The sequence below is a fragment of the Periophthalmus magnuspinnatus genome, chromosome 22, assembly GCF_009829125.3.
Source record: "Periophthalmus magnuspinnatus isolate fPerMag1 chromosome 22, fPerMag1.2.pri, whole genome shotgun sequence".
Classification (NCBI taxonomy): Eukaryota; Metazoa; Chordata; class Actinopteri; order Gobiiformes; family Gobiidae; genus Periophthalmus; species Periophthalmus magnuspinnatus.
Genome location: NC_047147.1, coordinates 25,185,998 through 25,203,984, shown reverse-complemented (window position 1 = coordinate 25,203,984; position 17,987 = coordinate 25,185,998). Strand labels below are relative to the sequence as shown.

The 17,987-nt window shown below is 42.4% G+C and overlaps 1 protein-coding gene across 2 annotated transcripts in view; it reads right to left on the bottom strand.

Moving 5' to 3' along the window:
- Positions 1-17,987, bottom strand: part of LOC117390148 (protein jagged-2-like) — a 78,206-nt gene that overhangs the window by 21,040 nt on the left and 39,179 nt on the right. Inside the window, exons 6-12 of one of the 2 annotated variants that reach the window (XM_055230890.1) lie at positions 13,055-13,185; positions 12,851-12,970; positions 12,412-12,525; positions 10,902-11,015; positions 5,697-5,743; positions 1,168-1,341; positions 15-165 (exon numbers count right to left, since the gene is read on the bottom strand). In XM_055230890.1, the coding sequence (XP_055086865.1) occupies positions 15-165; positions 1,168-1,341; positions 5,697-5,743; positions 10,902-11,015; positions 12,412-12,525; positions 12,851-12,970; positions 13,055-13,185 (851 nt within the window). The remainder of the gene's footprint in view (positions 1-14; positions 166-1,167; positions 1,342-5,696; positions 5,744-10,901; positions 11,016-12,411; positions 12,526-12,850; positions 12,971-13,054; positions 13,186-17,987) is intronic. The other variant, XM_055230891.1, reaches the window with a different exon arrangement.

Here is a 17,987-nt window from a genome sequence, read left to right as displayed (position 1 = left end):
AAAGTACTTTTTACCTTTGCAGTGGTTGGTCTTGCAGTGATCCTTGCGTTCTGAGCAGGTTTTCCCCTCGTACTCCTCTGGACAGCTGCAGTAGTAGACTCCGCCCTCACTGGAGCACTGGCCCTGGTTCTGGCACGGGTTGGGACTGCACGGGTCGGCCTGGATCTGATTACATGGAAATACATGGAAATAAATGTAAACAAAAGGTTTGACCGCTGTTAGCTGAAGTACAGGGATGCACCGGTCCAGCTTTTCAGTGCTGATTTGGATTTTGGTACTATTTTGTCTTTTATTTCATCCAGTCATGCTTTAGTCCAGGTTTAGACAAGGTTTTGTCCTGGTTCAGTGTTGATTAAGTCCTCATTAAATACTTGTCCTGGTTTAGTGTTGCTTTAGTTGGTTTAGCCCTGGCTTAGTCCTGGTTTAGTCCTGGCTTAGTTCTGGTTTAGCCCTGTCTTAGTCCTGGTTTAGTCCTGTCTTAGTCCTGGTTTAGTCCTGGTTTAGCCCTGGTTTAGTCCTAGTTTAGTCCTGGTTTAGTCCTGGTTTAGTCCCAGTTTAGTCCCAGTTTAGTCCTGGTTTAGCCCTGTCTTAGTCCTGGTTTAGTCCTGGCTTAATCCTGGTTTAGTCCTGGCTTAATCCTGGTTTAGTCCTGGTTTAGCCCTGGTTTAGTTTTGGTTTATCCCTGGTTTATCCCTGTCTTAGTCCTGGTTTAGTCCTGGCTTAGTCCTGGTTTAGTCCTGGTTTAGTCCTGGTTTAGTCCTGGTTTAGCCCTGGTTTAGTTTTGGTTTAGTCCTGGTTTAGTCCTGGTTTAGTCCTGGTTTAGTCCTGGTTTAATCCTGATTTAGACCTGGTTTAGTCCTGGTTCAGTCCCGGTTTAGTCCCAGTTTAGTCCCGGTTTAGTCCCGGTTTAGTCCCGGTTTAGTCCTGATTTAGACCTGGTTTAGTCCTGGTTTAGTCCTGGTGTAGTCCTGGTTTAGTCCTGATTTAGACCTGGTTTAGTCCTGATTTAGACCTGGTTTAGTCCTGGTTTAGTCCTGGTTTAGTCCTGGTTAGTTCTTGTCTCATCTTCCTGGAGAGAGCAGTGTTGGCGTCAGGATCAGTCTGCAGATCCTTTACGTTTCGTTGTCGTTCAGACATTTAAACTTTAATCGTTTAAATTCCTCTCACCTCACAGAGTTTTCCGGAGAAGCCGGGTCCACACTCACACCTGAATCCGTCTGCTACAGCCACGCACTGCCCTCCGTTACTACAGGGGGCGCTCTCACACTGGTCTCTCTGCAGCTCACAGTGTCTGCCCATGAAGCCCGGTCTGCACAGGCACTGGTACCCTCTGGAGCCCTCCTGACAACGCAAAGGAAAGAGTCAGATGCCCTCCCGTCCTCCTGTATCCTCTGTTAGATCCCTGCAGCATTTCAACTAGGGCTGTCCAAACACCGAGCGAGGGCCATAAACGTTCTTTCTTTCTTCTTTATTTGTCAGGGATCATGTACAAACTCATCAATCTTACAAAAGAGGAGATGATTTGTTCCAGATTTAGCTGCTGCCTCTTTCCCTCTGCAGTCCATGGGCAGTGAACACACATTAAAAACACACATTAAAAACACACATTTCATCGCAATTACATTATAAGACTCATAGTTCGTCATTGACATTAGCAGAAAAATATAATAAATGTCGTCATGTCCAATACAGTATGTTTAAAAAGGTCCAAACCAATTAAAAAATCTATCAGGTGCAATGTACTTTTTTCAAATTTCCAGTAAAATGATTCAAATCTACAGACAGTTTCGGAGTCTGGAGCTGATTCTCTGTCTGATGGTTTGAAAAAAAAAAGGAGGAGGATCTTTTTGGAACTGTGCGATTTAGGTCCACGGAGGAGAATAATTCAACTGAGTGCATTTATAAGAGGTCAGAAAGCATCGGCAGACCTTTGTCCAGGCTTAGATCCTCGAAAGGACACACCAAATATTTGATACTGGCTTTATCGAAGTAGATTTTCAAAAAGTAAAGGTACTACTTAAGGTAAAATAGGCCGGTTTAAAGAACTGTATGTAGTTTGACAGGGCCGGCCCCAGCTTTCAGGGGGCCTTAAGCTGAGTTTGTCTCTGGGGCCCCTCCTGACTCAGCCATTGGTGATTCACATTTGACCCATTCTGACTCTGCTCTCATCACTTTGACCAGTTTATATTTGAGTTTATCTGAACAACATCAGACTGAAAACATCCAGAATGTCACAACTACCACAGACACAAGAACAGAACACAAACATATAAGGGGTTAAAGAATTCTAGACAGGTTTCTGGTGGATTTTAATGTGTTCCAGTTGCGATAATGGGCTTAAATTTACATTATGTCGGGTCCTTGCTCCGGTGTAAACACAGAGCTGCCCTCACCTCTGCCCGACTCAAAAACACATGTAGGTTACTATAGATATAAAACAAATGTAATTGTTTTAGAGGGATATTTAGGCTGTGTCCAATAAAACCTGATATATTATACTATTTTCAATATAAATGTATGTGCTGTTGGGGGCCCCCTGATGACCTCGGGGCCCTAAGCAGCTGCTCAGTCTGATTATAGGCTGAACCGGCCCTGTAGCTCGCTTACGTACAGTTTTATAAAAGCTACAATCATAACTGAGGCTGCGTTGGGTTTACGTCGTGACCTTTCAGATCAGAGACGCCTTTTTAGGTTTGAACCAACTGGATTTCAGCTTTAAAACGGTTCGGGTCTTTTTGGATAATCATTATAAACATAAGTCAATGGGAAATCACGGCCAATCTTTTTTGAAAATCAAGAATAAATCAGCATTGAAAGTGTTATCAGTAAAAAGCCAACTGGGGACAGAGTGAGGTCATGTTCAAAAAACGCACAAACAACCGAGACGGGAGCGGGTCAAATGCTTATTATTCATTTTCAGGGTTTGCATAAATGACATAAAATGAGCTCAGAGTCAACAGCGCGAGACGTGTCTAAACCGCTGCCTCAAACGCATCACAATTATCCTCAATCTTCTGGTTAAAACGTTTCATTTGAATCGCTCGGATCGTTAACTCCGCGTGTATCTGCTGCGTCTGCGAGCGCCGGAAACCCGAGATTATTAAATTTACGAGGCGCTGTCACTCAAGCCGACATGCCGGACCACAGTGAAGCCGGGGTGGGTAGTTTTATAGTCCGTTCTTTGGGTCAGATTGTGTTAAATCGGCTCAGATTAATGTCTTAACTTGAGGAACGATGCTTCAGACAGAGCAGTGCCTCCAGTTAGCCTCCAGTTCACCCCCCCCCCCCCCCCTAAAGTATCGATAGTTTTAACCATGAATCTCACAAAGTTATTTATTTGTTTTTGGAGGTTCTTAGGAGACGACCCGATGAAACTGTAACGTAATGATTGAAGCCGCTGTATTGACCCCAGCTGAGTTCATTCTCTCTGTTCTCCTGCCACATTCTCTCTTTCTCTCTCCTCTCCCTCCTCCTCCTCCTCCTCTTTTCTCTGATGCAACTTTCCACCAACAAAGATCCACTGTTTTAATAGTCAAACTGCTGTCAAATAAAAAAGATTTAAGCTCATTTCTGATACCAAGGAAAAAAAGTTTTGCTCTCAATATCGGTTTTATTATTGCAATAAATTATTAAAACTATTACCGCCGCTACTTACGCTAATAGTTTCCCTAAAGGTGCACTGTGTCACTTTTCCTCACCAGCCTACACCTGTCTCTGTGTTGTATTGTTAATCGCTATGACAACTGTGCATCATTCTGAAACCCATGGATATCTTGCTAAAATGTACCTTGAAACAAACATTCTTACTGTGAATGGGCTCGCCTCTCCACAGATCTGACCTGGAACTTGGGAGAGGTGGCATCAATTACTTGTTTGAATGGATATAGATAAGTTTAATGTGTGTATGTGGATATATACATTTTATTTTAAAGTATTTATTTTCACATAGAATATTTTCCAGACCTTTTTTGTCCAGAGGTGCGACTTATATGTGAAATTATTCAAATATATCATTTCGCATCTTAATCTACTCCTCCTGTACCACTGAACATTTAAAATTTCAACATTATGGTAATTTAAAAGACAGATAAAGTCTCAGGTTTTGTAAAATAAATGTACCCAAAAATTGCGACTTATACTCTAGTGCAGAGCGTCTCAATTATTTTCTATCATGCCCCCCCCATAATGAAGAAATTAAATAAATGAAATGATATAATGAATGATTTAATTAAATATCAAATAAAAAAATAAAATTAAATAAACATCAAATGAATAAATTAAAATTAAATAAACATCAAATGAATAAATTAAAATTAAATAAATATCAAAATAATACATTAAAATTAAATAAATATCAAATTAAAACAAGTAATTTAGCAGTTTGGTAGCCACCTTATATGATGCTCAGTGCTGCTGCTTTAAGTGACATTCACAAAGTGGATTATTGTTGTTAATATTTGACACGTTTACGCTGAAAAACTCCAGGATCTTATCAGCGTGACTGAGGTGTAATGAGGAGTAATCTTAACTTATTTGTCTTCATACTGTCCACTGCCACAGCAGACACCGGTCTGTCCTCGTGTCCCACCAGAGTCACAGTGAAGCCAAGTGCTAAATACGCTTCATCAGACTCCTCCTCGTCTTATTTTTCGGGTGACTTTACCTCCGTCTATCTCCGCCTTTCTTTTCATCCCTGTTAAAATGTTTTCCATAGTGTCTCTTTAGCAAAAGTGTTTCTTGTTCACTGCCCTGTGTCACGATCTGTTCACTCTCTCCTGCTCTTTGCTGTGCGCGCTGTGTACAGTACTACAGTGTCATACACGGAGTCATACGCGCCCCCCCGGCATCTCACCGGGGGGCGCTATTTGAGAACCACTGCTCTAGTGCGACTTATATATGTTTTTTCTTCTTCATTATTATGCATTTTTTGGCTGGTGCCTCTTATACTCCAGTGCGACTTATATATATATATTTTTCTTCATTTTTATAAATTTTTTGGCTGGTGCGTCTTATACTCCAGTGCGACTTATATATATATTTTTTTCTTCATTATTATTATTTTTTTGGCTGGTGCATCTTATACTCCAGAGCGACTTATATATATATATTTTTTCTTCATTATTATTATTTTTTTGGCTGGTGCGTCTTATACTCCAGAGCGACTTAAATATATATATATATTTTTCTTCATTATTATAAATTTTTTGGCTGGTGCGACTTATACTCCAGTGTGACTTATATATATATATATATTTTTTTTTTCTTCATTATTATAAATTTTTTGGCTGGTGCGTCTTATACTCCAGAGCGACTTATATATATACACTTAAATATATATTTTTTTTCTTCATTTTTATTAATTTTTTGGCTGGTGCGTCTTATACTCCAGAGCGACTTATATATATACACTTAAATATATATTTTTTTTCTTCATTATTATAAATTTTTTGGCTGGTGCGACTTATACTCCAGTGCGACTTATATATATATATTTTTTTTTCTTCATTATTATACATTTTTTGGCTGGTGCGTCTTATACTCCAGAGCGACGTCTACTCTGGAAAACACAGTAATTATTAAACTGTCACACTGATACCTGCCCAAATCCAGTTTCTATCTTTCTTTTAGTATTTATTAGTAAGTCGGGTAAGGACTTAAATGTCAAAGTTATAAAGAGCACATAATACATCTCTCACCGTGCACGTGGCTCCGTTCTGACACTGTCCATGGCAACTGTTCACATCTGGAAAATAAACAAAAATATTAAAAATCAGTTTGATAAATGAAGTCGAAATGATGAAGTAGTAGCAGCTGTAACATGCGGCAGACGAGAGAAGATCAACGTGTGATTCATGCTCGGGCCGTACACAAGTGAGCATGCATTATTTAGGAATTACAGACAAAACAGATATAAAAGATGTGGCTGAGATTTGTGGGAAAAAATTGAAACGTTGTAAAATGATTGAACTGAGGCCAGAGATTTAAGATTTAAGCCAGAACTGTAGGAAACGAAGAGGAGGAAGGAGCGCTCTGTTCCACTGACAAACACAGCTTTTCATTTGGATTGTATCTGGTATTGTCTAAAACCTTATGAATTATAGCAAAAAATATATATAATTTTTTTTTTTTTAATTCATATTTTTATTAATGTGTGAACAAATATTACAAAAAATATTACGTCATTTAAAACATCAAATGCATTCACACCTTTTTAATTTTATATATAACAAAACTGAAACTTCAAAAGTAAATAAATAATATAAATTAATAATAATACAAAAAATAAAATAAAAAAATAAAATAAAATAAAAAATTAATTAACGATCCCGCAAATCCTGACTGTAAATAAGTAAGAAAGGCATCACCTAGTAAAATAAATATAATTTTAACATTTCAATTAACCCTGCAACTTTCACGTCTTAAAATCCTGATAAAGCCTGAAAACTTGCTTGGTTTCCTGGTTTTGTACCCGGGATTTTCGTACCCTGTAAATTCCGTGTGAGTGGAGCTTTAGAAACATATTCCCAATCTCTAGTACAAATTAGTCGCCGCCACAGACGTATTTTTTATCTTTTTGACTGAACGTAGCACAAACTGACAGGTAAACTTGTCATTAAAGGTCATGTATTGCACAAAATTGTTAATAATGCCGTTACCTCCTTAAAAACAGACCTGGAGTTGTGTTTTGTTTCACTCACATTAATAGTTTGTCTACATCAGGCGCGTCAAACTCAATTTCACCGAGGGCCACATCAGCAAAATGTTGCCCTCAAATTTGCATAGATGTAAAATAAAATAAAAAATATGACTGTAACTGTGTATCTCCTGATAAACTGACATTTTAAGACTGTCAGACATTTTAATTTACCTCGTCGCGGCCACTTAAAATGACGCGGCGGGCTGTATTTGGCTCCCGGGCCTTGAGTTTGACACATGTGCTCTACATCTTCACAGCTCAAAATGCTCTGTTCCACCTTGTGATGTCATGAAGTGGTAGTTTATTCAAGTTAACGACTTCTTTTACCTTTAGTTCAGTAGAGATAAGTGGCAATTCCAGGGCTGAAATTGATCCAAGTGATTCTAGTGGAGGTGTGTGGAGTTTAAAAACACAGTGGAGCACTTCCTGTATCACCACACGATGACATCACAAGGTGGAACAGAGTGTTTTTTCTGTTTGAGAGAAGAACTCAGCCTAAATATGCAGGGTTTGTGTGTTAAACATGTGAGAATGAAACAAAACACAAGTCCAGGTCTGTTTGTAATAATCACATACATCAGAAAGTTGCGTAATATTTGCCCTTTAAGAACTGGAGTCACATGAGGGCTGTGTTTTGCCAGTGGAAGAGCAGAACTAGCAGTGAAGCGCTAAAGCTAGCAGCACAGATCCGGTGGACAGATTGGGTTTGGAGTTTGGAGCTGTTGGATACTGACTGATGTGACAGTTTTGGCCCACCCATCCACGAAAGCAGGCGCAGTGATATCCACCAATCAGATTTTTACAAGAGTAAGAGTTTAGACAGGGTCTCCCCGCGCACTCATTCACATCTGCAATACAAGCAGGGCCAGCACCCAGCGGTTAGCACGCACGGGACAGTACGAGACACACACGGGACAGTACGAGACACACACGGGACAGTACGAGACAGACACGGGACAGTACGAGACACACACGGGACAGTACGAGACACACACGGGACAGTACGAGACAGACAGACATGGGACAGTACGAGACACACACACACGGGACAGTACGAGACACACACGGGACAGTACGAGACAGACACAGGACAGTACGAGACAGACAGACACGGGACAGTACGAGACACACACGGGACAGTACGAGACACACACGGGACAGTACGAGACACACACGGGACAGTACGAGACACACAGACACGGGACAGTACGAGACACACACGGGACAGTACGAGACACACAGACACGGGACAGTACGAGACACACAGACACAACACCAAAGACAGGTTAAAATGCATCAGACATTGTGGGGATTATTGAAGGTGTTTACATGTGGGACAGTACAAGGTCCATGTGACATCAAGCCAGGACTAAACCAGGACTAAATCAGAGCTAAACCAGGACTAAACCAGAGATAAACCAGGACTAAACCAGGACTAAATCAGAGCTAAACCAGGACTAAACCAGGACTAAATCAGAGATAAACCAGGACTAAACAAGGACTAAACCAGGGCTAAACCAGGATTAAACCTGGATTTGACAGAATTCTATCCCTATAGTTTAACCTGAGCTGAGACGGGTCAGATCCTCAGGTGGACTTGTTGTGTAAGTGTCAGATGCAGATATCTTGACCTGGTTTATGGTTTATATCGATATCAGGGCTGCTCAAACTTTACCCTCCACATATTAAACAGATTCACTGTGAGTCACTGTGAGTTGATCTAATTAAGCATTTTACATGAGTTTGACGGAGCTGCACCTTTACTGAGGCCGGGGACATTCACTTTAGGTCTGTATCACAATGCAATGTGATATTACCGAGGTTAAGATTGCAGAATTACTTCAATTTGCAGTAAAGGAGTAGTCATTATGATTATTTGAGCCAATCCAACAGGAGGCTGACGTGATTCTCGTCAGTAGAAAGGACTTTAAGATCACATCAGCTCTCTCTATTTTAATGTGAGATCCCGGGAGATAGACGGCACCTGTCCACCACTGAAATTAGACACCTCCCAAAAGAGCCTTCTCAGAGCCCAGCTAACCGCAAGGAGGGTTCGAATAGGGCCCGGGAGAGATCACTAAATGACTCAAACATACACAGATGACGAATTAAACCTACGCTGTTGTTTTAAGTTCAAAAAGCACATTTAAAATACAAAATTCTGTAAAACGCTTGAGTAAATTAGCAGTTTTTACAGTTCCAGAGACAAACTGTGGTCATTAGTTACCATAGAGTTGAAAGCTTGTACTTGTAATTGAGTACATAGTCATGCACCTGTACTTTTACTACACATTCTCTGTACTTTTCCACCACTGTTACTGGATTATCCGATTACTCTAGTTATCTGATTCTTATTTCTGGTCATATAATTATACCCAATGTTTAGTTTGTTGTTTACGTCTTCTCACAGTTTCCTGGCTGCTTTCAAATGGGCGTGTCCTGCTCGTAACACACCCCTGTCTGGGTCAAACTTAACCCCTGTACTTCAATACCTCACATCTCATAGTACTGCATTAGTACTGCAGTATTTTAAGTACTGGGAAGGTCGCAGTTGCCAGGCGGGATGGTAAATTTAGCTTTACTCTAGCGCACCTGTATCGGGTTGCACTTTGAAGAGAGGGGAAGGAGGGAGAGAGGGGAGGGGGGGGGAGTAAAAGGAGGAGAGAGGGAGGAGAGGGAGGGAGGGAGGGAGGGAGGGAGAGAAGAGTAAAAGGAGGAGAGTGGGGAGAGTGGGGAGAGGGGGGAGAGGGGGAGAGAGATGGAGGAGGGGGTTAAGGGGGGAGAAAGCAACGAGAAAAGGGAGAGAGAGGGAGGAGAGGAGGGAAAAACAGAGGGAGGGAGAGAAGAGTAAAAGGAGGAGAGTGGGGAGAGTGGGGAGAGGGGGAGAGAGATGGAGGAGGGGGTTAAGGGGGGAGAAAGCAAAGAGAAAAGGGAGAGAGAGGGAGGAGAGGAGGGAAAAACAGAGGGAGGGAGAGAAGAGTAAAAGGAGGAGAGTGGGGAGAGTGGGGATAGAGGAAGAGAGATGGAGGAGGGGGGATGAGAGGGGAGAAAGCAAACAGCAAAGGGAGAAAGAGGGAGGAGAGGAGGGAGAAAGGGCGGCAGGGAGAGAAGAGCAAAAGGGGGAGAGAGGGAAGAGTGGGCGTAGAGAGCGGGAGAGAGGGAAGCGCGAGAGGGAAGGAAGAGAGAGAAAAAAGGTGGAGAGAGAGAGAGTAGAAAGGGAGGAAAAGTGGTGGGGAGAAGGAGTTAAGGAGGAGAGAGGGAAGAGAGAGAAAGGGACGGGAGAGAGAGGGGGGAGAGGAGGAGTGAGGGTGACAGTTAAAACATTACATAAACAGACTGTAACACCAACCAAGCACGATTACTGCAATACAAATATACCTGTACTGTAACACGAATACTTTTACTACATGCGGGAGTGACTTAAGGACATCAGTTATGACACACAGGTTTACAGCCGCAAAAAAAACAAACTATATACATGTATTTACGACTAAATAAAGTTTTGTCTCTGCAGTACGTCTAAAAAAAGCAGACTGAATTACACGGCCACGCAACATTCACACGAGGCAAGGTGGATGAAGTGTCTTGCCCGAGGGTACAACGCCACTGGTCCGAGCTGGAATCGAACCACCAACCTTAGGGTTATCGGGTGGACGCTCTACCGCTAGGTCACTTTTGTAGCACTGTCAATGCAAACGCGATAAGCTCGATAAAGTTAAATCCGTAAATAAAGTTTCCAGCCGTGGGTTTCAGAAGGATGTAGGATTGGGACCGTTGCCATAGCGATTAACAATTCAAAGTCCTCAAAATGGCGCTTATAACAGGAAGCTAAACCTCATGAGCAGGTCTCCCGTGCTAAATCTAACCCTGTCTAAACTGTTGTGTTAAAGATAGTTGTATCTATGGCGTAGTTACCGATCTGGCAGGTCTTTCTGCTCCACTGCTCCAGATAAACACTCAAAGCTAAACACTTTAAATAGGTTTTCTGTTTGAAATTAACCCGTGTCTAAACTGTTGTGGCACAGACAGTTGTATCTATGGTGTACTTCCTGATCTGGCAGGCCTCCCGTGCTAAATCAAACCTTTTCTCAACTGTTGTGGTAAAGATAGTAGTGTTGGTGTTACGGATCTGGCAGGTCTCCCGTGCTAAATCAAAACCTGTCTAAACAGTTGTGTTAAAGATAGTAGTGTTGGAGATAGTTACCGATCTGGCAGGTCTTGCCGCTCCACTGCTCCGAGCACAGACACTCGAAGCCGTTCAGGAGGTCGATGCAGGTGCCTCCATTACCACAGGGGGCAGACTCGCACTCGTCTGTGTCTGAAACCAAACAGGAAAACAACATGTGCAATTACAGGATTTAAACACGCTCCACTAGCATTATTATTATTATTTGTTAGTTGATCGATGCTTTAATTTTTTTTAGTTGCCTCGAATGTTCCTCAGTATGACATTTATTCAATTATAAGTGTTTTTATTGCAAACATTATATCCAGATACAGTTGTACCTCACTGTAACGCAATTCACCTTTTGCGGATTTTTTTAGTACTATTTTTGTTTATTTTTAGTGTATGATCGTGCATTGTGTCGTGCGTCCTGATTGGCTGTTGGACTGTAGACCATTGTGTCGTGCGTCCTGATTGGCTGTTGGACTGTAGACCATTGTGTCGTGCGTCCTGATTGGCTGTTGGACTGTAGACCATTGTGTCGTGCGTCCTGATTGGCTGTTGGACTGTAGACCATTGTCCATCAGTCTCCTCCGTGCCGTGTCTCCTGTCCAGTACAGAATGTGTTCACACAAATTTACATAAACGTTGGATCTCAGTGTGACTCTGAAGTGCTGTACGTTTGCAATTTGTTTTCTCCCCGACAAAACCCACAATGTCGATGAAACGTTCTGCACCGACAAAGACGCCTACGAAGGTTTGAACTTTGAGAGAGTTTAAACGAGAGAGAAATGTGAGAAAATTCTTTCTTTTCCTTCCTTCCTTCCTTCCTTCCTTTCTCTCTGTTCTTTCCTTTCCACATCCGTCTTTTCAGAATTCTTTCCTTCATCCTACCATTCCGGTTTTATTCATTTCATTCATTTATTTCTTTCTTTCTTCTTTATCCAGTATTCTTTCTTTTCTTCTGTCTTTCATCTTCCATCCCATGCTTTTCTCTTTGTTTCTTTTTCTTTTCTTCCTAGTTCCCTCCTTTCCTATTTTAGTTTCTTTCTTCCTTACTTCCCCTCGATTCTCTTCTTTCTTTTTCTTTCCATCTTTTTTCCTTCTTTCTTTCCTTCCTTCCTTCCTTCCCCTCGATTCTCTTCTTTCTTTTTTCTTTCTTTCTTTCCTTCCTTCCTTCTCCTCAATTCTCTTCTCTGTTTACAATTTGTTTTCTCCCCGACAAAACCCACAATGTCGATGAAACGTTCTGCACCGACAAAGACGCCGACGAAGGTTTGAACTTTGAGAGAGTTTAAACGAGAGAGAAATGTGAGAAAATGTTAACGCCTGTGTGAGAAAAGAGTATAAAGTGTGTGGTGAGGGGTTTTACAGACAAAAACAGAGAGAATAATGTAAAAAATAAACTGCGAACACCTACGGCGAAACACTCCAGACAAAACCAGCACCACCAAAAATGACATAACGCACCTCCACTAAAACTAAAAGCATGTTGAATGTCAGAGTATAACTGGAATAAAGTTTGTAAGAGTTGAGTTTGACCTCTGACCTTTGGCACAGGTGGGTCCGGACCAGCCCGGGGCACAGTGGCACTCAAACCCACTGGGCACCTCATGGCACGTGCCTCCGTTAGCACAGGGGTTAGACACACAGGCGTGCTCCGCTGCGGAAATGATAATGACGTAGATAAAACCTCAACAAACATGTTCTGAAATACATCCTTAGAGTAGTTTAGTTCAGATTTCAGTCGTCTCTCAAACGTTAACGGGTTTAAAATGTAAACTGTGAACTGAATCTTTATTTTAAAACAAACATTTCAACAAATTTCTAACAAATCTAATCAAAATATGTAAAAACCGTACAGTACTATTTTACTTTTCCATACTTGTTCAAGGCTATTATACACACACGGGCGCAGAGGCGAGGGTGCGTCGGGTCGTCGTAAACAGCGTGTATACAGTGAGGGTGCGTTTGATTCGTTCACTCACCAATCTCACAGTTCTTCCCCGAGTACCCGTCCGGACAGGCGCAGTGGTACTCGTCTGGCTCTGTGTTCATACAAGTGCCACCATTTTTACACGGGCGGTTAGTCCCGCAGTAGTTCAGATCTGATAAAACAACCCAGAAACATTAAAATACGAGAAAAATATTGCGATAAATCTGATATGTGTAAGTGTGAAGTGTGGACTGACCCTTGTTACACAGCAGGCCTCCCCAGTTCTTGTCACAGTCACATTTCCAGGGCTCAACGCAGGATCCGTGAACACAGCCCGGGTATGGGATGCACTGATCACACAGAGGACCCTGCCAGCCGTAATTACACCTATAAATATATATATATATATATATATATACATATATATACACATATATATATATATATACAAGAGAAGACAAGGAGACAGAAAGAGAGAAACAGAGAGAGTGCATTAGTGGGGAGGTCTGCACACAGTCCGGGTGTAGAAATAATTAAACCTGTACAGATAAGAGTCTATACCACATGTGTCAAAGTCAAGGCCCGCGGGCCAAATGCGGCCCCCCACATCATTTTATGTGGCCCTCGACAGGGTAAATTAAAAGGTTTGATGGTCTTAAAATCTCAATTTATCAGGAGATACACAGTTACACAGCCATATTTTTACATCTAGGCAAATGCATATGCAATATGTGTAGCTTGAATAAGTTATAAATACATAAACAGTTAATTAACAAGTTGAAAATTAGTTAGATTTATTTACATCTGGTGTATACAGAGGGCGTATACAGAGGGTGTATACAGAGGGTGTATACAGAGGGTGTATACAGAGGGTCTATACAGAGGGTCTATACAGAGGGTCTATACAGAGGGTGTATACAGAGAGCGTATACTGAGGGTGTATACAGAGCAGAGGGTGCACAGGGGGCGCACAGAGGGTCCCGTGGGCTGTGAGGGTCGTTCGTCTGTTGGTTTATGGAGTCTGTGTTTGTTCAAGGCCGTGACCTCTGCACCTGTCCTGTCTCTTCCACCATCGCCCCTGCCACCGCCCCTGACGTTATTTTAGGAACATACACCCCCCCCCTCTCCCTCTCCAGACCTCCACACCCCCCACACAACCACCCATACACACCCACACCCATTCAGACGCACACTCAGACCAGGGGGGACTCTCAGCTTTTTACATTTAAAAAGAATATAAAATTAAATAGTATCTGAAGAGCAGTGTTTGAGGTGATATATCCTGATATTTTGTAGGATTTACGACATCCATATCATTAAAACAAGAACATTTAATTCATTTCTGTCCTGTGATTGAGACTTTTTTAGTATCAATACCTGCTCAAGTGAGTATCTAGTTTTGATACTCATAGTGTTGGTTAGTATGTGACCCTATACTACTGCAGTAAACAGATTTATTTGCCTGATACCTGAGTTAGGGCGATACACACATCCACACTCACACCACACACCCCTCCACCGGACTCCCCTTATCCCAGGACTCTCCCCCACAGACGAGCTCCACTCTGGGGCTTTAAAAGGACCAGACGCCCCTCGCAGACGTCTACACTGGAGCAGGAATCTAAAGCATGTGACTGACCGCTGCAGCTAAACACAAACTGAGCCATGTAAATGAGATAGTTTAGGTGTTGATTAGCCACCACGAGCGTGCCACCAATTAAAGGTGCACTGTGTAACTTTTCCGGTGGAGTATTCACAACCGGCTGGTCTAGAATGTCGCACAATATTACACAGAAAATGATCTATCTGCACGAAGACAAGGAAGTAATGCCAGCTACAGGACAGACCAGTAATTACATAACTTGTGCATTACCGTACTGTGGAACAATCCAAGCAAAGTATTAACATCTCCATAGCAACAAGCAGATGGTGGTCCCCTCACCAAAAATGGCATCATTATAATAGACTACTTGTTGTGGTGTAAAGAGTAAAGGTAGCCTTAACCTACGACTTGTTGACGTTGGTCCGTGAAACAAATAAACAAACAATATAACATTATAATTTAGGGTTGTGGTTCAAATATTTCATTTCCACTACAGCAGCTTTCAAGGACAAATATAAATTCCACTAGAGTAAATCATTGGGACATGCACAGTCCCTCTCTGGGTGTGGTCTGGGCAGTAGCCGCTTTAGCGTTAGCCACATACAGGGACAGAGGTGGGGTTAGCGACATTAGCGTTAGCCACAATGGGGGGAATATTTTGGTCCAGACCTTGTAGTTGATCCTGGTCCCTGATCCTGGTCCCAGATCCTGGTCCAGGTCTAGTCTGAGTCCCTGATCTTTGTCCTTGATCCTGGTCATCCCTGATCCTGCTCCCTGATCCTGGTTCCTGGTCATAATCCTGCTCCCTGATCCTGGTTCCTAATCCTGGTTCCTGATCTCGGTCCCTGATCCCAGTCCTTGATCGTGGTCCCTGATCCTGATCCCTGATTCTGGTCCCTGATCCCAGTCCCTGATCCTCGTCCTGGATCCTGGTCTCTGATCCTGGTCTCTGATCCCGGTCCCTGGTCCTGGTCCCTGATCCCGGTCCCTGATCCCAGTCCCTGATCCTGGTCCCTGATCCTGGTCCCTGATCCTGGTCTCTGATCCCGGTCCCTGATCCCGGTCCCTGATCCCGCTCCCTGATCCTGGTCCCTGATCCTGGTCTCTGATCCTGGTCCCTGATCCCGGTCCGTGATCCTGGTCCAGGTCTAGTCTGAGTCCCTGGGCCTCTGGACAGTGGAGCTGCAGCAGTTTGTGGCTGGGCTAATGTGAGCTGTGGTCACTCAGACATTTCCCCTCAGACAAACTGTCCACACTCTGACCGCTAACACAACATGCTAACACAATATGCTAACACACACAGGACACGCTACAGAGGACACGCAAACGCCAAAGCTAACACAACAATTACACCATAAATCGGGACTGAAAACTACTGGAAACTAGAGTCCAGGACACCGGGTATGTAACATCTGGACAGAGTATTGTTAAAGGAGAGTTTTCTGATTGAGAGAAGAACTAAAATGCAGGGTTTGTGTGTTAAACATGTGTCAAAGAAATAACAAACACAACATTATGACAGAAAATAGCCTAATACAGTCCATCACAGCAAGAAGGTTCTGGGTTCAACTCCCAGGTCGTCCTTTCTGTATGGAGTTTGCATGTTCTCTCTGTGTGTGGGTTTCCTCTTGACACTCCGGTTTCTCCCATTAACCCTAACATGCACAAAAAGTAGCACAACATATCGCTACAGAGATACTGCGATAAACGATGATGTTAAAACTGCTTAAAGCCACCGATACGATTCAAATAAAGTAAGATAATCCCAGTAAACCATTTTAAATATGCCTGAACTGTAATGATGGGACTTTAGGCTCTTTTATGGGATCCAAATCTGGCTCTTTTTGATTGGTTGTGAGAGTGGGAGTGTGTTTACCCACTGAAATCAGGCATAATGTATATCAAATGTTGCTTTAGACTTTAAAAAAATGTGTGTGATGCCATATTACACTGGTCCCTCGTTTATCGTGGCGGTTACGTTCTAAAAATAACCCACAATAATCGAAATCCGTGAAGTATCAGCTTTATTTTTTACGGTTATTCTCTATGTTTTGCAGCTGTAAAACCCCTCACCACACATTTTATACACTTTTCTCACACAGGCGTTGACATTTTCTCACATTTCTTTCTTGTTTAATTAAGGACGAACCGCGATCTAGGGAGGGACAACTAAATATATCAATATTTTGTTCTAAAAGTCCTCAATCGAGACGCCTTCTTTGCTTCTGTGCTGATTCTTGTGGTGGTTTGGCATTAATCGGTGTAAAAATGCATAAAAACTAGTAAGAAAAAGAGTAGGTTCTTTTCAAAAATGAGACCTGGTTCCAACGGAATCGTTCAAAAGATCTCATCCACGCATTCATCACATCCAGAATCGACTACTGCAATAGCATCCTCTACGGTACAAACATCCAAAACCCTCAACAGACGACGGTACGTTCAGATCTCCGCTGCCCGGCTCCTCACCCGCACCCGCTCAGCGCATCCACTTCAAAATCCTTCTCATCACATTCAAAGCTCTCCACAACCTGGCCCCTCCTCACCTCACAGACCTGCTCCACCTCCACACTCCACATCTCGCTCCCTCTGCTCCTCCAGCTCCAAACCTCCTGTCCCTACCCTGTAGGACCAAGCTCCGAACCTGGGGGGGATAGAGCTTTCTCCATCGCTGCCCCCACCCTCTGGAACTCACTGCCCAAACTCCGTGACTGCTCTGACCTCCCCACCTTCAAAAAACCCCTCAACCTGTTCAAAATCGCTTTTAATGTTTGATTTTATGTTGTAAATTTTGTGATATTTTACTCTTGTTTGTATTGTGAAGCGACTTTGAGTGTCTTGAAAAGCGCTGTATAAATAAAATGTATTATTATTATTATTTATTATTAAAAGAGCTGGCTCGTTCGTGGACGTCACATCACTACCGCGCTACGACTAATAAACAGCAAAAGGAAACTAAGAATCAGTCAAACAGGCGACTTACAAAACCATCTACAGCTCAAAAATAAAAAATAAATAAATAAAAAAAACATCTCCCCACACACGATAAACACTGAGCCCTAAATAGATACATGGTTCCCGCTGTCGTGTGTTGAACGGTAAGTCGATATAGTGATTACCGTGGAAGGCGTATGTGAGAGCGCTCGCAGGGCAACAGCATTATCAGAAAAGATCTCATAAAACTGAAGTGTAACATGGGAAGAGCCCGAGGAGCAGAGAGAGGAGGATGTGCCCGGACATGTGACAGAGAGACACTGTTTAAAACACAGGGATTTGGGATGTTTTTAACGCTACGGCTTCTAAAATCGTCATTTCGGCATCTGTAAATCAGTTACAGCAGCAATACGAACGCTAGATATATCAGTATCAGCTCAAAAATCGAAAATCAGATACTAATCGATGCTAAAACAAGGATCAAAACACGACTGCGCTTATATACTTGGAAATCAGCAGTGAATTAAGTCTAATAAAGGTGTAAAAATGTAACCACGGTAATCAGGAAGTGCAAAATTTGTTTGTTAGCTTGAGCGTGATAGTTGTGAAAAGCTTATAAAGTCATCACAGAGAGTAATTAGGATACTCAGAAATG